The sequence below is a fragment of the Hemitrygon akajei genome, chromosome 15 (genome assembly GCF_048418815.1).
Source record: "Hemitrygon akajei chromosome 15, sHemAka1.3, whole genome shotgun sequence".
Lineage (NCBI taxonomy): Eukaryota > Metazoa > Chordata > Chondrichthyes > Myliobatiformes > Dasyatidae > Hemitrygon > Hemitrygon akajei.
In genome coordinates, this window is record NC_133138.1 from 82,399,197 (window position 1) to 82,423,549 (window position 24,353).

The window sequence follows — 24,353 nt, forward strand, 5'->3', positions numbered from 1 at the left end:
ATATAACATAGGATGCTGCTTAATGGGAAAGCTTGAAAACCCAGCCCAACTTCAATGCTTCTCCCAACCGGAGAGGACATGGGCTTGAGACTTTGAGTCCAAGATGGGGGTGCGGTTCATTTTGCAGCAATAACATTCCTCACGGTTACAAACTTTGAATTAAACAGAACGACTTTTACTGCTCAGGGGAGTTTCAAGCCCAAGCACTTACACTCACCTTTCCCTTGTCAAAGTAATTAATGATGGTTTTGTACAGGCTCTCTTTCAGCTGACGCTGCGTTTGCGAAATCTGAAAATCTCTCGGCATAACGTGGGATGTACATTGCTCATCAGACCACTAAAGCAGAGAATAAAAACTGGGTCAGTCCTCATATGTCTCTTGAATCCACTGCCTGTAAGTCTTTTTTGTTGAGGGTGACAATCCTTTTCATTTTAATTTTTCTTTCCCCAAGTTCTAGATTTCGACACAACAGCTCCAGCCAAGAGTGCGCTGTTCTTAGGATAATATTGCTTGTTAAATGTTTCAGCACCATAGCACCACATTGTACCATATCTAAAGATTAGTATTTAGTGCTTTAGTCTAGTGTGCAACTAACTCTTCCTACTCATTACCCTCCTGATGGTTTACCTGTTGCCTATACACATTTAAACATCATTCCCATAAATTAAAATTTCTTTTCAAATGTAACATTGTTAAAATAATCATAAATCATGAAATTAGTAACATGAAATACTAATATTGTTAAAATAATCCTAAAATTGACCCCATTCATTCTGCTTATCGCACAACTTCAGTTCAACAGCTACTCTATCTGGTGTAAACTAAACACTGACAAACCCACTGTGTTCATCCCATTGTTTCCAAGATGTTTCATTTTTTTAGTCTATAAAGGACTTACTGTTCTTACCCAATCACATTTGGCAGCTAAAGTAAGAATCACGACTATTAGTAATTTCATGATTAACCAATTTCTGAATTTTAATAAAGGAACATTAAAAATAGATGGTTAAAACACTGGCGAAAATCTGAAAACAAGAAACCCACTAATAAACCAAAATATACTTTTCAGGAAACCATCTATAGGTAATGACACACTCCTGAAGACCATTGTGAATATTAACAGACTCCCTGAAGAGCCCTGTAAATAAGGGCTCTATAAACACTGACACTTTGAAAGGCGACCTATGTAAGTACTGACATATTAAATGGATTTTTCAGTACATACTTATATATTCCCTGTATATTACTGTTAATACTGAAATACGCTTTGAAAATCAGCACAAATACAGACAAATTTCCTGAAGATCTCCATACATAATGCCACAGTTTCCAGAGATCTCTAAAAATACTGACCCATTCCCTGAAAATCTCAGCAAATATTGATACATTCCCTGGAGAATGTTCTGTGTATGTATTAACACATTCATAGGAGAACTGCATAAATACTGACACGCTCCTTGGGGATTCTTGGAAATACTGACACTCCCTAGACATCTCACAAATTCTGTAGCATTCCCTGGACACCAGTGCAAATACTGTCCTGTTCGCTGATGATCTCTGTAAATGTAGCAGCTATTTGAAAAACAAACCAAAACTGCTGAGAGACTGAGTGAAGCAAATAACATTGTGTGAGCCTCCTCCAAACTACTGAATTTCAAATTGAGAAAAGGTACATTCAATTCTTTATTACAAAACCAGCAAAGACAAATGACCTAATATTGCCATAAAAGCTAATGAAACAAGCATAATTAGTGTAAAAAGTGAAATAAGCAGTCAATAAAAAATATCCAACCTCTGCTTAGTCTCTATCTCTAACTAAACTAACAGCACAAAGGGCAAATACGTGACTATACTCATTTACTTCTACCACGCCCCAACACGTGGCAAAATACTGAAATCCAAAATAAAACACACGCAGCACAAAATACAATAGAGACGGGAAATAATTACATGGCCTCTACAGTAAATTCAATCAAACTTCTTAAATATCCCTGTAAACATTGACATTTTAGCTACAGGCACCTATAAATATTAACATAATCCTTGGAGACATCTATAATATTGGCACATTTTTTGAGATGTCTTTTCTATTTTCTAAGTATTAGGTAGATTTGAAAAGAGCTATTACACTTTCTCCAACATTATTCCTAAAGATGTCTGTGTCCCTGCAGAGGTTATGCAGATGAAGCACATGCCACCAGTCCACAGCAGAGACCCTGGGTACTCATGACATTTATTCAACATCCCAGTTTTGAGCTGTTGGTCTGTGGTTTCTCGCACTGTCACAATGATGTTAATACAAGCTTCAGCAACAACATTTCCTCTTCCATCTGAGCACATTGCAATCTTCTGAACTCTATATTGAAATCTCCTACTTTAGCCTTTGTCTTTTCTTTCTTGTTCAGCAACTGATCTTTCTGTCTCAGATTTTTTTTCCCATTTAGTATAGTCTGTCCTGTGAAGCATGTCCCAAACCAAGTGATGTTGACAAAAGATATAATTTGATAACTGACTCATAACTGCTACATTAATTTATTCTGGTGTCGTTCCCCTTCCTTTCTAGTCCTGAAGAAGTGTATCAGCCCAAAACCTTTACTGCTAAATCTTTTCAAAAGATGCTGCTGGACTTGCTGGCTTCCTCCAGCATTTTGTGTGTGTTGCTCTAGAATTCCAGCATCTGCAGAATCTCTTGTGTTTATGATTACCTCATTTGGCCCCACCCATCAGAGACACTCATTCCCCCACCTTTTATTCCCCTGAAGACTAAAATGTTTTTCCTTTATTCTGGAGCTGCAGCATTAACTGATCCTCTTTTCCTAGATGCTGCCTGACCCTGCTGAGAATTTTCAATATCTTATGATTTTATTTCTGGAAGAGAACAAGGTTGGTATCTTGAGAGAAGGAAGCCAAATGGCCTCCTTTATTTTGCTCTCTGTTATGTACATCAGTGAATCAATAGCAGAGCTTTAAAGTGGCATCATTCAATGATTTGCACTAGGTAGGAGTTTCTTGAAGAGTCAAGAGCAAACTACTACAGAAACAAATAAAATTCTGTCAGGCCATTTGACCTTTCATGCAGCTACTGCTATATAACACTGCTTCCTTACATCCCATGTCATATAAAGCTCATGTTCATAGTAATCAAGGCCAGACATCACATTTCCCTAATAAACCAAGGCTGTGGACAATGGTGTAAGTACAATGAAACTTAGGATAAAAATAACAGACAAGTTCATGTTAAAAATAGAACACTTCTGAACAATACCTCATGGAAATCCAACATAGTTTAGTTATTAAGTTGTTAAGACCTTGTTCCTCAGTGAGTACAGGAGGCATTGTCTGCTAACACACAGAGTGATTGTATGCATAAATACAAACCAATATCATTCTTTAGCAAAACTGGGAAGAGAAATCTCATACCAATGTTGGCAGAAACCTGGAATTCTTTCCCTAAGAAAATCTGTGGTTAACGGGACAGTTTGTGATTCTGCAATGACATTAGTAGAGTTTTGCAGGGAAGAGTGTCAATGAATATTGAATAAAGCCGCAAGAGCTACAGTTAAAATGGAGATCAATGTCAGATTAAGTTTGGCTTGCTACTATTAGTCGTATATTATTATGGGCCAAGCATCCTAAAATTATTTAATAAGCAGTTGAATGCAACACACACAGAATAGTGGAGGAATCAGTAGTTTAGGCAGCATCTATGTAAACAGTCAATGTTTCAGGTCGAAACATCCATAGATGCTGCTTGATCTGCTGAGGTTCTCCAGCATTCTGTCTGTTGCTTTGGATTTCCAGCATCTGCAGCATTTTTCATGCTTGTAATACACTGTTAAGTGTTGGTACAGAGTTTAGAATGGGAATAGCTAGGATTTTCTAAATGGCTGAGCCCAAGATGCATCATATGGGCTTACACACAAAAAATAGCTAAAGTAACTTCCTTACATCTGCCCTGCCTTATGTAGCTGGATCCTGGACATCCTGTCAGATCACCGGCAGGTGGTAAGAGTGGGCTCCCTCACCTCTGTTCCTCTGACCCTCAAGACAGGAGCCCCTCAGGACTGTGACCTAAGCCCCCTCCTTTATTCTCTGTATACCCATGACTCTGATGCTATCCACAGCTCCAATCTGCTAATTAAATTTGCTGATGATACTACACTGATTGGCCTAATCACAAATAATAATGAGGCAGCCTACAGAGAGGAAGTCATCACCCTGACACAGTGGTGTCAAGAAAACAACCTTTCCCTCAATGTCGCAAAAACAAAGGAGCTGGCTGTGGACTGCAGGAGGAATGGAGACAGGCTCACCCCTATTGACATCAATGGGTCAATAAAGTCAATTCAATTCCTTCACTGGATCAAGTTAAACTTGCTAAATATCTTATGGATATCATAATTGATATTAACATAAATGGGTGATAGTTATAAGAATATTAACTTATTCAGTATGAATCACCATTTCACTGTCACTCTGTCACATCTGTCACTGTCAGATGTTTTCATCTGACATTGAAAACACTGATGAAGACAAGGCCTTAATAATCTTCCTGAGCTGACAGTCATAAGACACTGGTGTCAAATGACCACCAGGTGGCCCATTTCCCTCTGTGCACCAGTTTAAATCAAATGGGGGATGTGCAAAAATCAAAATATATGCTGCTATCCAAATCTGGATCCTTGGATCTCTGCAGTTTCTTTCTCCACGACATTTAGAGTCAGGTTGCTAGTACATTATATAGTCACAAGAAAAAAGTCATCTTCTGGCATAGCTGTCGACGATGTGTTGACACCTTTATATTGCATGCTCAGTGCTAATTACCAGAGCTGAAGAATTCAGCAATGATCTTCTTGCGCCCTAAGTGAATACTCTTCCTCACTTTCTCTGTACGCGACTCATTTTTATACCTTGATTTAATTATAATATTTGACTCTTTTCCTATCTTTACAGCGGGTACCATGAAGTTGTAATTTGCAAGGAATGTTCCTAACCTTGAGCAGCTTAGCGTGCAAGAGCAGTGTGTACGCAGCCTCGGTGTAGTTCTCACATTCCAGGTGCAGATCGCGAAGCTTGTACAGATATCTGTAGAGCACAAACAAAACTCTGAGCAATATTGTCCCTATAATTACTAAGCAGTAATTCACTTCAGAAAAATTTAATAAATTATATGATTTTGATGTTTACAATAATCAACATTGTCAAAATAACATTCATTAGTGTACATAATTTTTCCCACAGGTTGCAGGACTAGGATAATATTTAGTAATAGGGCTTAGTAGAGTGACTTGTTAACGATTAGAAATTACTGTCACTGAACTTGATGTGTGAAGGCCTAATGAGCTCATCTCGTCTTCCCCTCATTTATTTTAAATAGATTCCTGTATTCAGTAAAATGGCAAAGAAACTAATATAAAATAAATTTCTTGAGACCATTCATGATAAAATCACTACATTTGATTTTCAGTTAATGTATTGCTTATTCTGGAAGCCCCCAGGTCTCTGCAAAATGGTATTAACATCTGCTGTTTTACAAAGCAAAACAACAACAAAACATGGATGCTGGAAATCTGAAATAAAAACAGCCAATACTGGAAACAGTCAACAGGTTAGCAGCATCTATGGAGAGAGAAACAGAGCCAACATCTTGGTTTGATGACCATTTTGCAAATCTTATGAAGAGACATCAATCTGAAATAATAGCAGTGTTTTAAACTGTAAGACACAGGGGCAAAATTAGGCCATTTGGCCAATTGGATCTGCTTCATTACTGATTTAGTTTCCCTCTCAACTCCATCTTCTGCATTTGCCCAATAATTTTTCACACCCTGACCAATCAAGAGCCTGTCAACTTTCACTTTAAATATACCCAATGACTTGGCCTCCCCTCCACAGCTGCCTGTGGCAATGATTTCACACGTTCACCAACCTCTGGCTAAAGAAATTTCTCCTCATTTCTATTCTAAAGGACTTCTTTCTATTCTGAGGTTAAGGATGATCCCTAAACCATCAAATGGTCCTCATATTTTAACTTTTCAATTCCTGGGATCACCCTTCTAAATTTCCACTGGGTCCTCTCTAACTTCAACACATCCTTTCTTAGATATGGGACCAAAACTGTTCACAATAATCTAAATACTAGTTTTGGAGTTTCTTCCTCTCTAGAAAGGCTTCTTAAATATTTGAGCATTTCCAGCAATTTTATAGTTTGCTATTTTGTCATACTGTAGAAGAAGGCTAATTGACCTAATGAATGTTGGCTCTCAGGGAAATCCCATTTTCCCACTTTCTTTCAGGTAACCTATTCTCTTTCACATGCCCGTCAATTCCTAGTGGTTCTTCTACCACCAACTTACACTGCAACAGCCAACTCTATGACTACCCTTGGGATGTGTGAAGAAACTGTGGCACCCGGAGGAAACGTGCATGGTCACAAGAAAAGTATGCAAACTCCATACAGACAGGATCGAACTCGGGATCATAGAGTAGTGAGGCTGCAGCATTGCATTTCTATTTTATAACAGAAGTTCATAAACTTGAATAGTTTAGCATGTTCCTTTTATCCTGTATCTTCTTGGTTTTCCCTTTCACCACCAATATTTTTATGATTCCAGGCTGCATCTCTCTCATCTCCTAACATCATAGAGTCAGAAAGGCATTGCGATGGTGCACAGGAGTGAGGTACATCAATTGGTTGAGTGATGTCATAACAACAATCTTACACTCTATGTCATCAAGACCAAGGAGTTCGCTGTGGACTTCAGAAAGCAATTTGTAAGAACATGCACCAGTCCTCATTGCAGGGTCAGTGGTAAAAAGGTTGACTAGCTTTAAGTTCTTGGGGGTCAATATCTCTTGAGGATCTGTCCTGGGTCCAACAAATTGATGCACTCATGAAGAAGATGCACCGATGCCTCTACTTCAGAAGACTAGGTGTGCCATCAAAGACTCTTCCAACTTTCTATAGATGTACAGTGGAGACCATTCTGACTGCTTGCATCAGCCTGGTATGGAGGATCAAATGCACAGGATCACAAGAGTTTGCAAAATTGTAGACTCAGCTATTACCACCCTTAAGGACATCTTCAAGAATGGTCCATGAACCTATGAATATTACCTCATTATTCCTTTTATTTGTACTTCTTACTGATTTTGTAATTGATACCATTTTTATGTATTTGCAATGTACTGCTGCTGCTAAACAATAAATTTCACATCCTTTAAGACTGATATACTGGCTTTGGAGACAGTGCAGAGGAGGTTCACCAGCTTGATTCCAGAGATGAAGGGGTTAACCTATTAGGAGAGATTAAATCACCTGGGACTATACTCTCTGCAGTTCAGAAGAATGAGAGAGGATCTTAAAGAAGCATACAAAATTTTGAAAGGGATAGATAAGATAGAAGTAAGAAAGTTGTTTCTATTGGTAGGTGAGACTAGAACTAGGGGACATTGCCTCAAGATTCAAGGGAGAAGATTTAGGACGGAGATTAGGAGAAACTGTTTTTGCCAGAGAGTGGTGAATCTGTGGAATTCTCTGCCCAAGGAAGCAGTTGAGGCCTCTTCACTAAATATACTTAAGATACAGTTAGATAGATTTTTACATAGTAGGGGAATTAAGGGTTATAGGGAAAAGGCAGGTAGGTGGAGCTGAGTTTATGGACAGATCAGCCATGATCGTATTGAATGGCAGGGCAGTCTCGATGGGCTGGATGGACTACCCCTGCTCCTATTTCTTATGTTCCTATGATACTAAACCTCATAGCTGAACCTCATTTGGATGCTGATAGAGTTATACAACCTGGAATCAGACCCTTCAGTTGACTTGTCCATGCTGATGGGAATACCTATGGACGCTAATTCCATTTTCCTGCATTTGGTTATATCCTGCTTCCTTTCCTATCCAAATTCTTCCTTCTCATCTGGCAGTTTGTTCAATACTCGCCACCCTCTGTTTGATATTTCTTAGATCTCCTTTAAATATTTCCTCTCTCACCTTAAGGTAACTCCTCTAGTTTAACATTGCTCTGACTTTGAAAAAAAAGACTGTGATTATCCTCGCTCTCTATGCCCCACATAATTTTATAAATCTCAATAAGATCACCACTCAGCCTCCTTTGCTCCAGCTTATCCAACCTCTACCTGCAAATAAAATCTCCCATTAAAGGCAATATCCGATGAATGTCTTCTGCATTCTCTCTAGTGGTATCACATTCCTTCCATAGAGTGGAGACCAAAACTGTACACAAAATCCCAAGTGTGGCCTAAACAAAGTATTTTATAGTTTCAATACAATGTCTGAACTCTTATACTCAATACCACTGCCTATGAAAGCAAGCAAGCTTCTGCCCTATCTACCGGTGTGGCCATTTTCAGGGAGCTAGAAAGTTGCACGCCAAGATCTCCCTGTATATCAGTGATTCTAAACTCGCTGATTTTACTCTGTATGTCCAGGCAGCATTAGATGACCCAAAATCTGCTGGACCACAACCCAATAATTGACAAGCTTTTAGCTGGAACACAGCTTGGCCATCAAAAACCCAAGGGAATATAAGCGTCATATATGCAACTGATCCTCAAAATCTAACTCAACCATCTAAATTTATAAGTTTTAAAATCTACCAAGGCCAACAGATTCCTTCAGAAGTTCAGTGCTCAAAATATTTGATTGATGTTCAGTACACAGAAATATATGGTTCAAAAGCTAAGAATATTCTGGCAATAGACAGGAGGGACTGCTCTTATGAAAAGAAAGATCAGCTCACTTTTCAATGCCTTGGAGATGTTATTTCAGCATCTTCTGATTATTATTCAATCTTGACACTTGTACTTGGTGCTCATCAGTTATGAGGAGGTTTGGGAATTGCAGTCAAGGATCAATCCACTAAATATAAACTGTTTCTGAATTTGATACATGTGAAGTGGTTTATTAGGCCATGTGTACGTGAATCAGATGTTCAGGACAAATTTTACCAATTTTAATGTTATCAAATGTCAAAGAAAATGTGACATTAAATTGCATAAGGAAACAGTAGGGCAGATTCTGACTTTAGGGAGACTTTAAGGTTTTAAAGGTCGAATACATGATGTGAAGTTTGTGGAGGGGAGATTATTTTAGGGAGTTGAAGGCGTGAACATTAATGGACTGCAGAAATTTGTTAAGATTAGGAAAGTGAGACAATAGAGAGATTTGGAAGCAATAGTTGTAGTTTTGAGATCAGTGTCCCTGAGAATTGAGATAAGCTCACGCAGAGACAGATCAGTTCAAAGGAAAATCATCGCATTTAAGAACAAGGACAAAAATAAGTGTGTCTCTCTGTGTAGATACACCTGATAGCAGAATCATGAGCTAATACTCTTCAAGAGGAAGTCAGTCTGTTTCCTAATACACATACTGAGGGAAGGAAGATTTAATTTATTTGTTCATTTAATGTTTTTCAAGTGACTTGTAATGCATATCTTCTCCCTCACCTTAAAATGCATCGCAGTACTTTAAGTTTTCAGTACAAGGGGTCACTGCTTTAGGAATACAAGTTTGAGCTTATATAAAAGTTTGGGAAATGTTTTTTAAGTAAGGGGTTTAAAAAGTTGCAATTCTATTCACCATGAACTAACAATAATCAGACAATATATAAACAATAAGTATAGATTTATAGGCTCTATCTGTTTCACAGGATTTGGAGAATTGAAGTGATATTGAAGTTTAGTTTCTGAAGGGCCGAGCTGGCTTGAGGGAACTTATGGATTATCACTGCTCCCATTTTCTTATGAACTATGGTCCAAACTGAAGTTAGTAAACCTATATTAGTGTTTATACTGTGCTGCTGGAGAAATGCTATGCTTCAAGAGTGGGCATCAAAAATGGGACAACTGTACCTTTCATATTGTCTGAATCTGTGACTGTTGAGCAGCTGACAAATTGTAGTTCACTCTGACAAGATTGCAGGATTGAACAATTAACTGTCAGGAACCTGAGGTAAAAATACTATGGTTGGAAAGGTATCCAGATAAAACATTTTATTCTGGAAACTGGACAAGGTAACACTCACATTTTAGCTGCTAACTGCACAATATTTTTTTAATCCAGAGATGACACCTTGCAAATTGCACAGTGTGAGCTGCAACTTACTGAGAGTGGCATTCAGCTCCTGAGATACTGATTTAATGAGCTCACCTGTGTTAACACAGAGTCCATCACTATGGTTGCCCATAACGTGTGGTTGGGAACCTCAGGTCATGAGACCAAGTAGGTGAAGATCCTACTATTAGAGGGTCTTCAGAGACGTAACATCCTACTGGGCCTCTCTGATGCATGATGTATTCAAAGGTTCAGTTCTTCCAAGACTAATACAACTGAATTATATGATAATCTTATCCCCTACACCATCCCTCCTTGGAGTGGTCAAGTATGTTAGCCTCTCTGGTTCCACAGATGATATGTTCAAAGTTCAAAGTAGGTTTATTATCAAAGTACATATATGTCTTCATATACAAACTTGAGATTTTTTTCCTTTGCAGGTGTACACAGTAAATCCAAGAAACATGATAGAATCAATGAAAAACCACATCCAGCAGGATGTACGAACAACCAATGTTCAAAAGACAATAGACTGTTGGTAGTTGTTGAGAGAATTCTTCAAGCTGGCCTAGTTGAAATACTCTACAATAATGGGAAGGCACCAGGGTACACTGATTACATTAGACTGGGGTGGAATATACGTCTTTACCAGGATGATGATATCTCTATTGACAGATAAAATGGATGACATTTGATGGCTTTATATTTCAAATTAGATGAGTAGCACTGGGACAGAAACACCAGTTCTGTGCATCACAATGGGATAACCATAAAGCAAACTCCACTTCCTTTATCTTTTAAAAAAAATAGCTTCTTCTTCTTCTTCTTCTTCTTCTTCTTCTTCTTCTTCTTCTTCTTCTTCTTCTTCTTCTTCTTCTTCTTCTTCTTCTTCTTCTTCTTCTTCTTCTTCTTCTTCTTCTTCTTTCTTTAAAAGTCTTGTGGAGAATTGTGAAGCCATCGAGCTGCAATGCTGCATCTTAAGTTGTGGGTGTGAGCCATGTTTCAATAATGCAGAGTACACAGGAGTCCCTGATGTCCCTCTGGTACAGTAATCTTGCTCTGAGGTCTTGATTTTTATTTTTGAAGAGACTGTACATTCAACAGCAGGATAGTTGGGAATGGAAGTCTAAACCCTTTGCACTTTGATGGAACTTGCAGACTCGAACGGCATCCCGGCTTCCACTTTCTTAAAGGGGAACTCTCAACCCAAGTCTGCCATCTGAGGTTCATTCATTTTAAGTCTTGATAGATTTTTGAAGCATCTTAAAATGATGTTGCTTATTTAAGTACCCATGGCTGTGACTGGATTTCACTTGTAGTGTTCCTAAACGAGAATATTTGATGATTCCCATTGGAGCTGCATACAAGAAGATGTCACTTAATGGTGTCATCTTACTTCATCCCTTGTTCTTGAAGACACACTGATATGACACAATTACAGAATACCATAACAATTATTGCCAGCCCAATCTGATAGGAAGTGTTGTATTTGGTAGCTGAAGATTTGTTGTACAAAGTTAACTCTGCTTTCTTTAACCAACTTAACTGAAATTCATCAAAGCTCTGACTTGTTATTGAGTAAATTTGAACAGTAGGAAGGAGTAAAGAAGATGCCATAACAATGTGTGATTTTCTTTCCAGGATTGTGTCCTTTCTCACTTAAGTTACAGACTTTTACATTGTATGGTGTTCTCTAAGATTTTAATCTTCTTTGTATATACGTCTATACAAGGATCTTCAACTCCATTACTATATTATTGAACCTTCGTTCCTCCTGTGACTTATGTGCATCTTGGAAGAGATCCATCCTTAAAAAATGAGGGGAGGAAATACCAGTCTGCCTGCCCAAAGGTTACAACTGGTGGCTTGGTCAAACCTAGACTTTGGCAGATGGGAGATGGAATGAATCCTGGAGCCCTCGCTGATCTCCAGGGCAAGAAACCCTCAGGGCTAGTAACACAATGGGGAATGGATTGACAAATAAACATAAGAAGACAATTCAGATAACTCACGGGAACCTTTGGAAAAATTTTATGAATTAGAGAACAATTTCACTCATTTAGATGTAATACCTTGGAGTGATTACAAGGCAGTAATTCAATTGAAAGGCTTCAATTACATTATAAACCATTGCAGTAAAACTCCAATATGTTCCACGTGATTGCAAGGATTAGATTACTGTCTTTGCACAGCAGTCTTCCTGATGAATAATATACATAGTTTCAGCTTCTTGTGGGAGTTTAATTTTAGTTTAGGGCAGAGCAGGCTACAATTGTCAGCTACTCCCTCCCAGCACCGATGTTACTGACATGCCTACAAGATTTTAAGGAGAGCTTATTGGTAGGAACTGATGGACTAGTTACTTATACGTGAATGTAGGACAGAAACCATTAATCATCAGTCTGCTCCACAGAATTGTAACAGATTTGGAGTCACAATATATACTCTATCCAATTCTGACAAACTATGACTAACAATACTTCATAACCGCAGGCTGAAGAGCTACACATAGTGGCAATCAAAATAAAGAATGCTGGAGTACTCAACAAGTCAGGTAACACCAGTGGAGAAAGAAACATAGTTAACATTTCAGATGATGAGCTCTTCATAAAAAAAAACAGGAAAGGTAAGGAAACAAGCCAGTTTGTGTTGCAGGGTGTGGATGAATGGAGAGAATAGGTAATGCATCTCCAATAGAGAGCAGACCAATGTTGTTAAGGAAAAAAATACTTGAAGAATTGACAGGTCATGGAGGCAAACAACATTGAAAACAGGTCCTTCATTCCAATTCATCTGTGCTGACTAAGATAGCCATATATACCAGTGCCACTGTTTGACCTATATCCTTCTGAACCTTTCCTGTTGGTAAAATGACAGCGTGTTTGAATGCAGCAGCCCCTTGGTGGTCAAACAGTGAACTCCAAGAACAATTGGTACAGCTGGTCTGCCGCATCAGTGATTTGTTCATTGTTTGGAGCTGCCGGTTAGGGTATTGAAGGAGCTGGCAGATGAGTCGGAGAAGGAGAAGCTGGCTGATGGTTCAGAGAAGGACAAGCCAGCGTTCGGTCGGGAGAAGAACCCGTGGCAGTTGGCCAGGAGAAGGAAAAACCTGGCGGTCAGAGAAGGAGAAGGAGAAGCTAGCTGTTGGGTTGAATGGGAAGCTGGTGGATGGGCTGGGAGAAGGAGAAACCGGCAGTCAGAGGAGACGGAGAAGCTAGCTGTTGGGTTGAGTGGGAAGCTGGTGGATGGGCTGGGAGAAGGAGAAACCGGCGGTCAGAGGAGAAGGAGAAGCTAGCTGTTGGGTTGAATGGGAAGCTGGTGGATGGGCTGGGAGAAGGAGAAACCGGCGGTCAGAGGAGAAGGAGAAGCTAGCTGTTGGGTTGAGTGGGAAGCTGGTGGATGGGCTGGGAGAAGGAGAAACAGGCGATCAGAGGAGAAGGAGAAGCTAGCTGTTGGGTTGAGTGGGAAGCTGGTGGACGGGCTGGGAGAAGGAGAAACCGGCGGTCAGAGAAGGAGAAGGAGAAGCTAGCTGTTGGGTTGAGTGGGAAGCTGGTGGACGGGCTGGGAGAAGGAGAAACCGGCGGTCAGAGAAGGAGAAGGAGAAGCTAGCTGTTGGGTTGAGTGGGAAGCTGGTGGATGGGCTGGGAGAAGGAGAAACCGGCGGTCAGAGAAGGAGAAGGAGAAGCTAGCTGTTGGGTTGAGTGGGAAGCTGGTGGACGGGCTGGGAGAAGGAGAAACCGGCGGTCAGAGAAGGAGAAGGAGAAGCTAGCTGTTGGGTTGAGTGGGAAGCTGGTGGATGGGCTGGGAGAAGGAGAAACCGGCGGTCAGAGAAGGAGAAGGAGAAGCTAGCTGGTGGGTTGAGTGGGAAGCTGGTGGATGGGCTGGGAGAAGGAGAAACCGGTGGTCAGAGAAGGAGAAGGAGAAGCTAGCTGTTGGGTTGAGTGGGAAGCTGGTGGATGGGCTGGGAGAAGGAGAAACCGGCGGTCAGAGAAGGAGAAGGAGAAGCTAGCTGTTGGGTTGAGTGGGAAGCTGGTGGATGGGCTGGGAGAAGGAGAAACCGGCGGTCAGAGAAGGAGAAGGAGAAGCTAGCTGTTGGGTTGAGTGGGAAGCTGGTGGATGGGCTGGGAGAAAGAGAAGCTGACGGTCAGAGAAGGAGAAGGAGAAGCTAGCTGGTGGGTTGAGTGGGAAGCTGGTGGATGGGCTGGGAGAAAGAGAAGCCGGCGGTCAGAGAAGGAGAAGGAGAAGCTAGCTGTTGGGTTGAGTGGGAAGCTGGTGGATGGGCTGGGAGAAGGAGAAACCGGTGGTCAGAGAAGGAGAAGGAGAAGCTAGCTGTTGGGTTGAGTGGGAAGCTGGTGGATGGGCTGGGAGAAGGAGAAACCGGCGGTCAGAGAAGGAGAAGGAGAAGCTAGCTGTTGGGTTGAGTGGGAAGCTGGTGGATGGGCTGGGAGAAAGAGAAGCTGGCGGTCAGAGAAGGAGAAGGAGAAGCTAGCTGGTGGGTTGAGTGGGAAGCTGGTGGATGGGCTGGGAGAAAGAGAAGCTGGCGGTCAGAGAAGGAGAAGGAGAAGCTAGCTGTTGGGTTGAGTGGGAAGCTGGTGGATGGGCTGGGAGAAGGAGAAACCGGCGGTCAGAGAAGGAGAAGGAGAAGCTAGCTGGTGGGTTGAGTGGGAAGCTGGTGGATGGGCTGGGAGAAAGAGAAGCCGGCGGTCAGAGAAGGAGAAGGAGAAGCTAGCTGTTGGGTTGAGTGGGAAGCTGGTGGATGGGCTGGGAGAAGGAGAAACCGGCGGTCAGAGAAGGAGAAGGAGAAGCTAGCTGTTGGGTTGAGTGGGAAGCTGGTGGATGGGCTGGGAGAAGGAGAAACCGGCGATCAGAGAAGGAGAAGCTAGCTGTTGGGTTGAGTGGGAAGCTGGTGGATGGGCTGGGAGAAGGAGAAACCGGCGGTCAGAGAAGGAGAAGGAGAAGCTAGCTGTTGGGTTGAGTGGGAAGCTGGTGGATGGGCTGGGAGAAGGAGAAACCGGCGGTTGGTCTGGAGAAGGGGAAGCTGACAGGCAGTACAGGTGGGATTCAGTGGAGCTGACCTGGGTGTGGACTATGCTGCTGCCTGATACTCAAAGACTTCAGAGTTGGTGCATGAAAACAGTGTGCAGTGTAACCATGAGTGATTGTAAGATCCCTCCAGCCTGTATCCCTTGTTTGGTGGTGAGACACGTGACGAAGCAGTCGCGAGGCCTCGGTTGTAGTGAGGACTGGGCCTCGAACAGGCTTGCCTGCTGCTGCAGTCCAGGTGAGATGACACTGGAGGCAGTGTAGTGTGGAGTCTGTATTCCATTGGGAGCTGGCTTCTCCCATAAGTGCTGCCCTCCAGTGTTTGACTGATAGAATGACAGGCTGGATTGCCAGGAACAGTTCTGTCAATTTGCATGTCACTCAGGACTATATATGTGTTTTCTTGTATAACGATGTGAGTGTGTGTGTTTTTTCTCTCTCACTGTTTTGAATGTATTCTATGCCCTTTGGCCCCAGAGGAACATTGTCTCATTCATCTGTATCCGTGTATGGTCTGAATGATAATTAATCTTGATTTTATTTGTCTATGTTCCTACCTAATGTTAATGCTAAGAGACAAAAACAAAAACAGATTGAAATATGAGGGAAAAGGATGGCTACCTGAAATTGTCAAAAGCGTTAGGGATATAATTTGCCCAGACAGAAAATTAGATGCTGTTCCTCAAGCTTATGTTGAACTTCATTGGAACAGTGAAGGACACAGAAGATAGAGAGGTCAGAGTATGAGTGGTAGAAAGTATCAAACAACTAGAGATTCTGGGAAACTAAATCTAGGTTTTGTTTCTTCAATGTCAAGGAAACCACATTCTGACCATCAAAAATAAAACAGTAAATTGGAAGAAATGTAAAAGAATTGGTGCTACACCTGGAAGAACTGTGCTGAATCCTGGATGGAGGGCAGAGAAAAGGTAAAAGAAAGGATGTAACACACATAAAATGCTGGTGGAACGCAGCAGGTCAGGCAGCATCCATAGGAAGAAGTACAGTTGACCTGTAGGAAGAGAGAATGTGTTCCATGTTTGGCAGCTGCAAGAGAAAACCTATTGAAAAGAGGGATGGATGGTGGAAATTAAAATGAGTAGGAGTGCAGAGAGAATTATCCCTTTGAAATGTTAAAAGGGGAGGAGAGGGTAAGATGAGTCAAGTGGTGAAATCCTATTAAAGATGGTGAAAATCCCTGGGTATAACCCTTTGAATGTGGAGGGTGGTGAGAAGGAATATACCATCCTTGTTCTGGCTCTGAAGAGGAAGGGTGAGAACAGAAACGTAACTAGGAGATGGGTTGGTTGTTTACAGTGCAATATTCACAGTACGCACTGTAGGGTTTAGTCAAATTTACCACTTACCTACATTTCCTCCGTTGTTGTTCTCGCCTAAATCAGAAGACGATTGGTTTGAACCTCACGTCAGAGATCTGAGCACAGTTGGGCATTGAGGTAGCATTATACTGATGGAGGTGCATCTTTCATGAGAATATATAAATACAGAAGACAGCATGGATCAGACTATAAATCCATTAGGTATAGGGGCAGAATTAGGCCATTTGGTCCATAGAGTCTGCTCCACCTTTTCATCATGGCTGATACATTTTTCCTCTCAGCCCCAATCTCCTGCCTTCCTCCCATATCCCTTCATGCCCTGACCAATCAAGAATCTATCAACCTCTGCCTTAAGTATAAGGTTTGATTCCACAGCTGCCTGATACTACAGATTCTACAAACTCTCTAACCCACTCCTTCATTAAGGAAACAACTGAGCCTTTCCCTCAATCTATCTTTCCCAACTGATCCGCTCTCGAAAAGAAATTGTCAACTTCAAAATTGAATATATTGAAATTCTGACAGACTTTAGCTCAATTCTCATCATAAAGCTAAACCCTTTCAATCCTCATCAGAAAATTATATGCCTCACTGTAATCACCAAATATTTCTAAACTCCTATAAGTATAAGTCAGATTTGCTCATTCTTTCCCAACGGATTACACCCACATCTGCTCAATCTATTCTGCACAGCATTTCCTCCTTCAGGTACAGCAACCAAAACTGCCTGAAGTGACATAAAGGAGGATCCATCAAAGCCCCATACAATCTCAGCAAGACTTTGTTACCTTTGAACTTGAACTCTTTGCAATAAGAGATAATACATTTGTCTTTCTAATTGATGTGCCTAATGTTTTTGCTTCACATGAATGGCAGCATAACGATCCCTGTACTGACTACCCATGTCATGCTCTCTTTTTGTTGCTGCCATCAGGAAGAAGGTACAGGAACCTCAAGACTCACACCACTAGGTTCAGAAACAGTTATTACCCCTCAGCTATCAGGCTCTTGAATCAATGGGGATAACTTCACTGAACTTCACACCCCATCACTGAAATGTTCCCACAAACTGTGGACTCACTTTCAAGGACTCTTCATCTCATGTTCTCAGTATTTATTGCTTATTTATTTATTATTATTATTTCTTTCTTTTCACATTTGCACAGTTTGTTGTCTTTTGCACTCTGGTTATAAGCCCAGTTAGTGTGTTCTTTCATTGATCCTATTATGGTTACTATTCTATTATGGATTTATTGAGTAGGCCTGTAGGAAAATGAATCACTGAGTTTTAAATAGTGACATATATGTACTTTGATAATACTTTTACTTTGAACTTTGACTAATTACTTACTAATTTCTTATTTCTGATACAGAACCTCTCATTCTTTCACACAGCACCCCATCTGACATCCATTGATTATTCCCTTTCTAGACTCTTGTGTCCTTACGACTCATTATTAAATGAGTTAAGTCAAGAGCTGTCCTCTCAGCTGAGTGAAATGCCCATTCACAGAAAACCATGGAAGTTCTTCATTGTCCTGATCAACAGTTATCTCTACTTAATTATCTGTGAAAAAAACATTACTGTTTTGTGGAGCTTGTCATACACATGTTAACTTACAACAGGGATTATACTTCATTAATTAAAAACACCTTGGGAGATTTTAGCATTTAAAAACTGTATAAATGGAAATCTTTCCCTTTTAATGCCAATAATAAGTCTTGATTCTTTATTATTTTACTCATACAGGCCTCACTGATTGGCCATTTTTCACAGCAGAGTAAGTTTCATTGGCTCATTAAGTTATCACTGGTGGAAAGGTGCACTTAACATCTGGCCTTATCCGCACATTTGGGCTTCTCAAGGATTAGTGCAATATAAAAAAAATACCTTGTGTTACTTCAGATGAAAGGATGTCTCCTAGTTTTAATGTACTTGAGATCAACAAATTCATGGGTCATTTTCTAGAGCCTGGTTAAGTCCTCTTGATTTGTCTCAATTCTGTTCTTCATCCAAACCTCCCAATACCATTATATCTGTGGGATTTTTCCCCTTCCCTTCAATTCTCATCTCAGCTCCCAGTAGACTCCCATGAGGCTGCTAGTTGGTGCTGATCTAGGGATCGTTTATACTTTTAGTGCAAGATCCACTTGGATTAGGCTAGTTGAGCGTAGGAGGTTGAGGAGTAACATAAAGGCTTAGATAGGTAGAGGCATAAAAAAGGTAGTTAAGATCTTTTTTTAACCCATAGAAGGGGTATCAAAAACAAGAAGGCATAGTTTTCAGAAGTGAGAAAGGAACTTTAAATGGGAACTGAGGGATAAGTTTTTTTTAACACAGAAAGTGGTTGATATATAGAACTCTGCTAGAGGATGTAGTAGAATCAATCAAAATTTTTACATATAAGAGACACTTGGACAGACATTTAAAACACATAGGATGGTATGTAAAGGAAAATAAGATTTGTGTAGATGGGAAAAAATCTCAGAATGAACATAATGGGCCAAGTGAAATCTTCAGTTTTGCCAGAGCTCCTTGATATCATTCTCCATCGAATGTTGCCATTCAGCTGTGGGCAGCTCTGTCACTACACCTTGGAAATTCAGATCTTTGGTCCACATTTGGACCAAAGCTGAGGTCAGGCCTACAGTCAAGTGGTCCTGGAAAATTACAATTAGGCATCACGGAGCATATTATAGTATAGGAAAACAGGAGACTGCGGATTCTGGGAAAAAGGCAAACTGCCAGAGAAATTTAATAGGTCAGACACTGTTTGTGGAGGGAAGTGGACAGTCAAACTTCCAGATTGGGGCCCTTCATCAGACTGAAAAATATAGGAGAAAATACCAATATAAAGAGGTAAGGGAAATGAGTGGAGCAAGGGCTGGCAAGCAATAGGGGGAATCAGGCTATGAGATAAAGGTTCCATTGTCTGCAATCCTTTGTTACCTCCACCTATCACCTCTGCCAATAGTTCCACTTTTCCCTCCTCCATCTTCTCTTTCCATCACGATACAGGCTCTTGACCAAAAACGTTAACTGTCTACTTCCCTTCAGAAATACAGTCTGACCTGCTGAGTTCCTCCAGCAGCTTGTTTCCTTTGCTTATTGGTGAGGATGTAGGACTGAACAGCACCGATACAACACATTCCATCTGGTGGAGTTTGTGAGTGGACAGACTGGGCAGTAAATAGTTGGAATGCATTTAACCGGCTTTTTCTTTTACACTTCTTCAGGGAGATGCCAACGTTGTAACAGTGATGAGAAAAGCACTGGTACTGGATTGGAAATAGGGCCTAGAATGCAGGTCTTCATTGCTACAGCACAATGTTGCATGGTTCCAGAGCCTTTGCTGTAGACAGTGCTTTTTGCCATTTCTTGATATGACATGCAGTGAATCAAACTGGTTGAAGACCACCTTCAAAAATGGTAAAGACGACAGGAAGAAGCTGAGATGGATAATGCACCTGGCACTTCTGACTGAACAGGGTCATGAATGCATAAGCTTGACTTTAGTACTCATGTGCTAAGTTGTTCCATTGTCCACCATCAGACTATAGAGCTTTGATCTGATCTTGTACTCCATTTGTAGTACTGATAAATTCTATGAACTGATGATTCACACAAATATAATCTGGTGTTGTAACTTCACCAAGCAGGCACCTCATCTATAGGTGCACGTAATGCAGCTCCAAACATGCTCTTCTGTACGACCCACTGAATCAGGGTGATCTTTCGGCTTGACAATAATGTAGAATGAAGGAAACTCCAAGCCACGAGGTTACAGGCTATGGCTGATGACATCGCTCTTGCTGCTTTTGGTTCACAGCATCTCACAGATGTCCAGTTTTGATCAGTCAGATGTGTTCTGAGTCAACTCCATGTACAGGTGTGAAATGCCACTCAACACAGTGCAGGCATGAAGTGAAAAGTTGTCTCCACAAACACTGCCATTGTCACTCCTACTTTTACTGTTGTCAACAAATGCAAATCCACCTGCAGATTGGGAGGATGAGACCAAGTAGGTTTATTCCATGTGTTGGTTCACTCACTAACTGCTGCCACCCCAGTTTGTCCTTTAGGACACGATGACATCAGTTGTGGTTAAAGATACCAAGCCACTCTCAGTGATAGTCATTGAAGACCTCCATGCATTCTGTTTCCTTGTTACCTTCAGTGTTTCTTCTAAGTGTTTTCAAAATAATGACATTGATGCATCAGCTGACTTTGGTTGGTAGGTGGTAATCAGAAGGAGGGTTCCTTGACAATATATAAGCTGATGTCAGGAGACTTCATGGAATTGGGTCAATGCTGAGAACTCCCTGAGGTGATCCTTCCTTCCTGTACACTGCTGCCTCTGGTGCATGTGTTCTGCCATGGGATCAGGATGTGCAAATAACTGTGATGGAGGATATTGACAGAGGGAGGATGATAGATTAACATAAAGCCAGATCCACATCTTCCTCAGTTCAGATGCAACTAAACCCTGATGTATGATGGTTTCCGGAACACGATGGCTGGACACAAATCTCTGTTCTGAACATGTGTCATTGCAAAATCTGCTGTCCATATTTCAATTTCTTGCCTTCTTCATCCATTATGCCTGCTTCTGTTCACACACATTGCTTTTACAGTACATTGGTTTGAAAATCTTCATCTTGGTCTCTCCGTGCCCTCATACTCTCTTTTCTCTAACTCTCTGTTAACTCCTCAAGCCCTACAAATCTTCTAGATCTCCAAATTATTCCTGATTTAGTTCTCCACCACTGGGAGTATGCTTTCAGCTATCTTCTCTCGAAATTCAAGAAATACCTTCCTAACAGCATCTGTATCCTTAACTCTCTTGATTCTTAAATGCGAAATAATTATTGGGTATAGAAGTAGGGATGTAATGTTAAAATTGTACAAGGCTTTGGTAAGGCCGAATTTGGAGTATTGTGTACAGTTCTGGTCACCGAATTATAGGAAAGATATCAAAAAAATAGAGAGAGTACAGATAAGATTTATTAGAATGTTACCTGGGTTTCAGCGCCTAAATTACAGGGAAAGACTGAAAAAATTAGGTCTTTATTCTTTGGAGCATAGAAGGTTGAGGGGGGACTTGATAGAGGTATTTAGAATAATGGGGGGATAGATAGAGTTGACGTGGATAGGCTTTTTCCATTGAGAGTAGGGGAGATTCAAACAAGAGGACATGATTTGAGCATTAGGGGGCAAAAGTTTAAGGGTAACATGAGGGGGAATTTCTTTACTCAAAGATTGGTAGCTGTGTGGAATGAGCTTCCAGTAGAAGTGGCAGAGGCAGGTTCGGTATTGTCATTTAAAGTAAAATTGGATAGGTATATGGACAGGAAAGGAATGGAGGGTTATGGGCTGAGTGTGGGCCAGTGGGACTAGAAGTGAGTGTAAGCGTCAGCACGGACTAGAAGGGCCGAGATGGCCTGTTTCCGTACTGTAATTGTTATATGGTTATATGGTTATAAAATCATCAATTGCAGATTTAGTTACATAATTTGTTGAATTCTTTCCAGAATCATAACAAAAAATTATGGAACCAAATGGGCTATTAACTTCAGAGGGCACCAAGGACATGAGGTTACTGAAGGCGTTAACATATGAGGAGGGTTTGGCAGCTTTGGGTCTGTACTCACTGGAATTTAGAAGAATGTGTGGGGATCTCATTGAAACCTACCAGATGTTGAAAGGACAAGATAGGGTGGATATGGAGAGGATGTTTCCTATCATGGGGGTGCCCAGAACTAGAGGGCATGGCCTCAAAATTGAGGGGTGACCGTTTAGAACAGAGGTAAGGAGGAATTTTTTAGTCGGAGAGTAGTGAATCAGTGGAATGCTCTGCCACACACTGTAGGGGGAGGCCAAGTACATGGGTATATTTAAGGTGGAAATTGATAGTTTCCTGATCAGACAGGGCATCAAAGTATATGGTGAGAAGGCGGGTATATAGGGTTGAGTGGACTATGGGATCAGCCATGATCGAATGGCGAAGCAGACTTGATGGGCCGAATGGCCAAATTCTGCTCCTATGTCTTATGGTCTAATGGTCTTATATGTCACTGAAGTTCCATGTAGGTAAGACAATTATGGACAGTACATTGCTTTCCTATGCACACTTTTCAATTAGTTTGGTTTCAAATGCCATCCAACAAGATTCAAGGTTCCTTGTACTCCTTTTGTTTCTTTGTAGTCTAGTTTTTAAAGATTTCTCTATTCTGGAAAAAAAGACTATGGCTATCCTCCTTATCCATGTCCCTCATGATTTTATATGCCTCTATAAGATAATTCCTTAACCTCCTGAGCTCTAGGGATATAAGTTGCAACCTATCTTAGTGATCTTCTCGACCCCAGAAATCTCCAGGTGCTGAGAAAAGCTGCTTGCAGATATTCATTTCAATGCTTTGAGTAAGGACTGAAGAGGTATGTTGAGGTTTAGTCATAGTCTGAAAAGCTGCCACAGCACATACATACTGTAAGCCTGATATTAGCTAAGATTTATCTTTGCCTTTACTCATTTTTGCTTCCTCTTGATTACTCAATATTTTACTTTGTTCCCAATTTCCATTTTAAAATAATATGCAGCTCTTAAATGGCAAGTGTTTACACTTCATCTTGCATTCAAAAAAAGCTCGTGAAATATGACACTGCACTGTTGACCCACATACCTTATGTACATCTCCTCTCGATTAATATCCTTGTAGAAATTCTGTAGACACAAACAAAAAGCATTTCTTTACTTAAACAACACACAAAAATAGCATCTAAATGGGTGATTGATTGACCATCAATCAATCTTTGTAGTGGACCCAAAGTTCTTCTGTGTTCTAGACACTGACCCCGAAATGTTCCAGGAGAATCCTGTCACCCACCATGACCAGGACAATGACCTGTTTTAAGATGAGATCTGGAGATAATGAAAGCAATCTATTACTTTCAATATGCTCTTTTTATCAGACACTGAACCTGAACACTTCACCTCTTGCTAGGGACAGAGATGTTGAATGAGCAGGAGAGGAGGGAGGTGAATAAGCAACTTCAACCACTGAGTGTTGCTCTGGAAAGAGCAATGAGCAGTCAATGTTATAGGTCAAGATTCCTAACTTGACTAATATTGAACTCCTTAAGGTTCCATGTCTAAAGCATTCATTTTCTTGATAGTGGCCCCAATGTCACTGAGTGCTTCATGTCAGCACTGATATTGTGTATTCAATCAACAGACCTTCACGTGCTGCAGGCAATGTTCTTTCAGTTCACAAGTCACAGACAATAGTAAGCCTCAGTGTAACTGATTAGTGGGGGGGGGGGTGCTGTTGAACAACAAATAAGTTGTAGTGCTGATAAAAATAGTTTGCTAACCTCTAGGTGCGTCAGATTTGATCTGGATTAATTTATGCCTTGACGTTGAGTTGTGTTGGACTCATAGACTAATAACTAGGTAGTGTAGTTATGCCCAGCAGACTGTAGTCTGGCCAGCTCAGATTTACTGAAATTTGGTTCTTAGTGAGAACCCAACAGTGAAATAAAACCAGTTTACAGGCTAAAGTTTGTAATTTTTTTGCTCATACCTGACCGTTGATCTTGGAATTTAATGAATCTGATGATAAGAACTCATGAGCCACTGGAGCAACATCCCTTCATTGTTGGGAATTTCACTCTTCACTTCAATTCCCTTATCAGTATAACATGTTGGACAAAATGTAACTTTTACATTAGTCTCCAAATCTCTTCTGAATTGAGTTCTTACAAAGTGATAATTACCTGGACTATAATCCCTCTTTTGTTAAATTATACAAGTTAACTAGAAGCCATTTTGACAATCTTCATCAATCCCTCCACACAAATCTAAGGAAGTGACCAAAATCTTACAAGATAATA

The 24,353-nt window shown here is 40.8% G+C and overlaps 1 protein-coding gene across 1 annotated transcript in view; it reads right to left on the minus strand.

Annotated features, from left to right (window-relative positions):
- The window catches only part of LOC140739509 (dedicator of cytokinesis protein 2-like), a 651,201-nt gene that overhangs the window by 83,419 nt on the left and 543,429 nt on the right, over positions 1-24,353 (minus strand). The window contains exons 36-38 of the mRNA XM_073067873.1: positions 23,144-23,184; positions 4,996-5,086; positions 218-337 (exon numbers count right to left, since the gene is read on the minus strand). Of these exons, the coding sequence (XP_072923974.1) occupies positions 218-337; positions 4,996-5,086; positions 23,144-23,184 (252 nt within the window). The remainder of the gene's footprint in view (positions 1-217; positions 338-4,995; positions 5,087-23,143; positions 23,185-24,353) is intronic.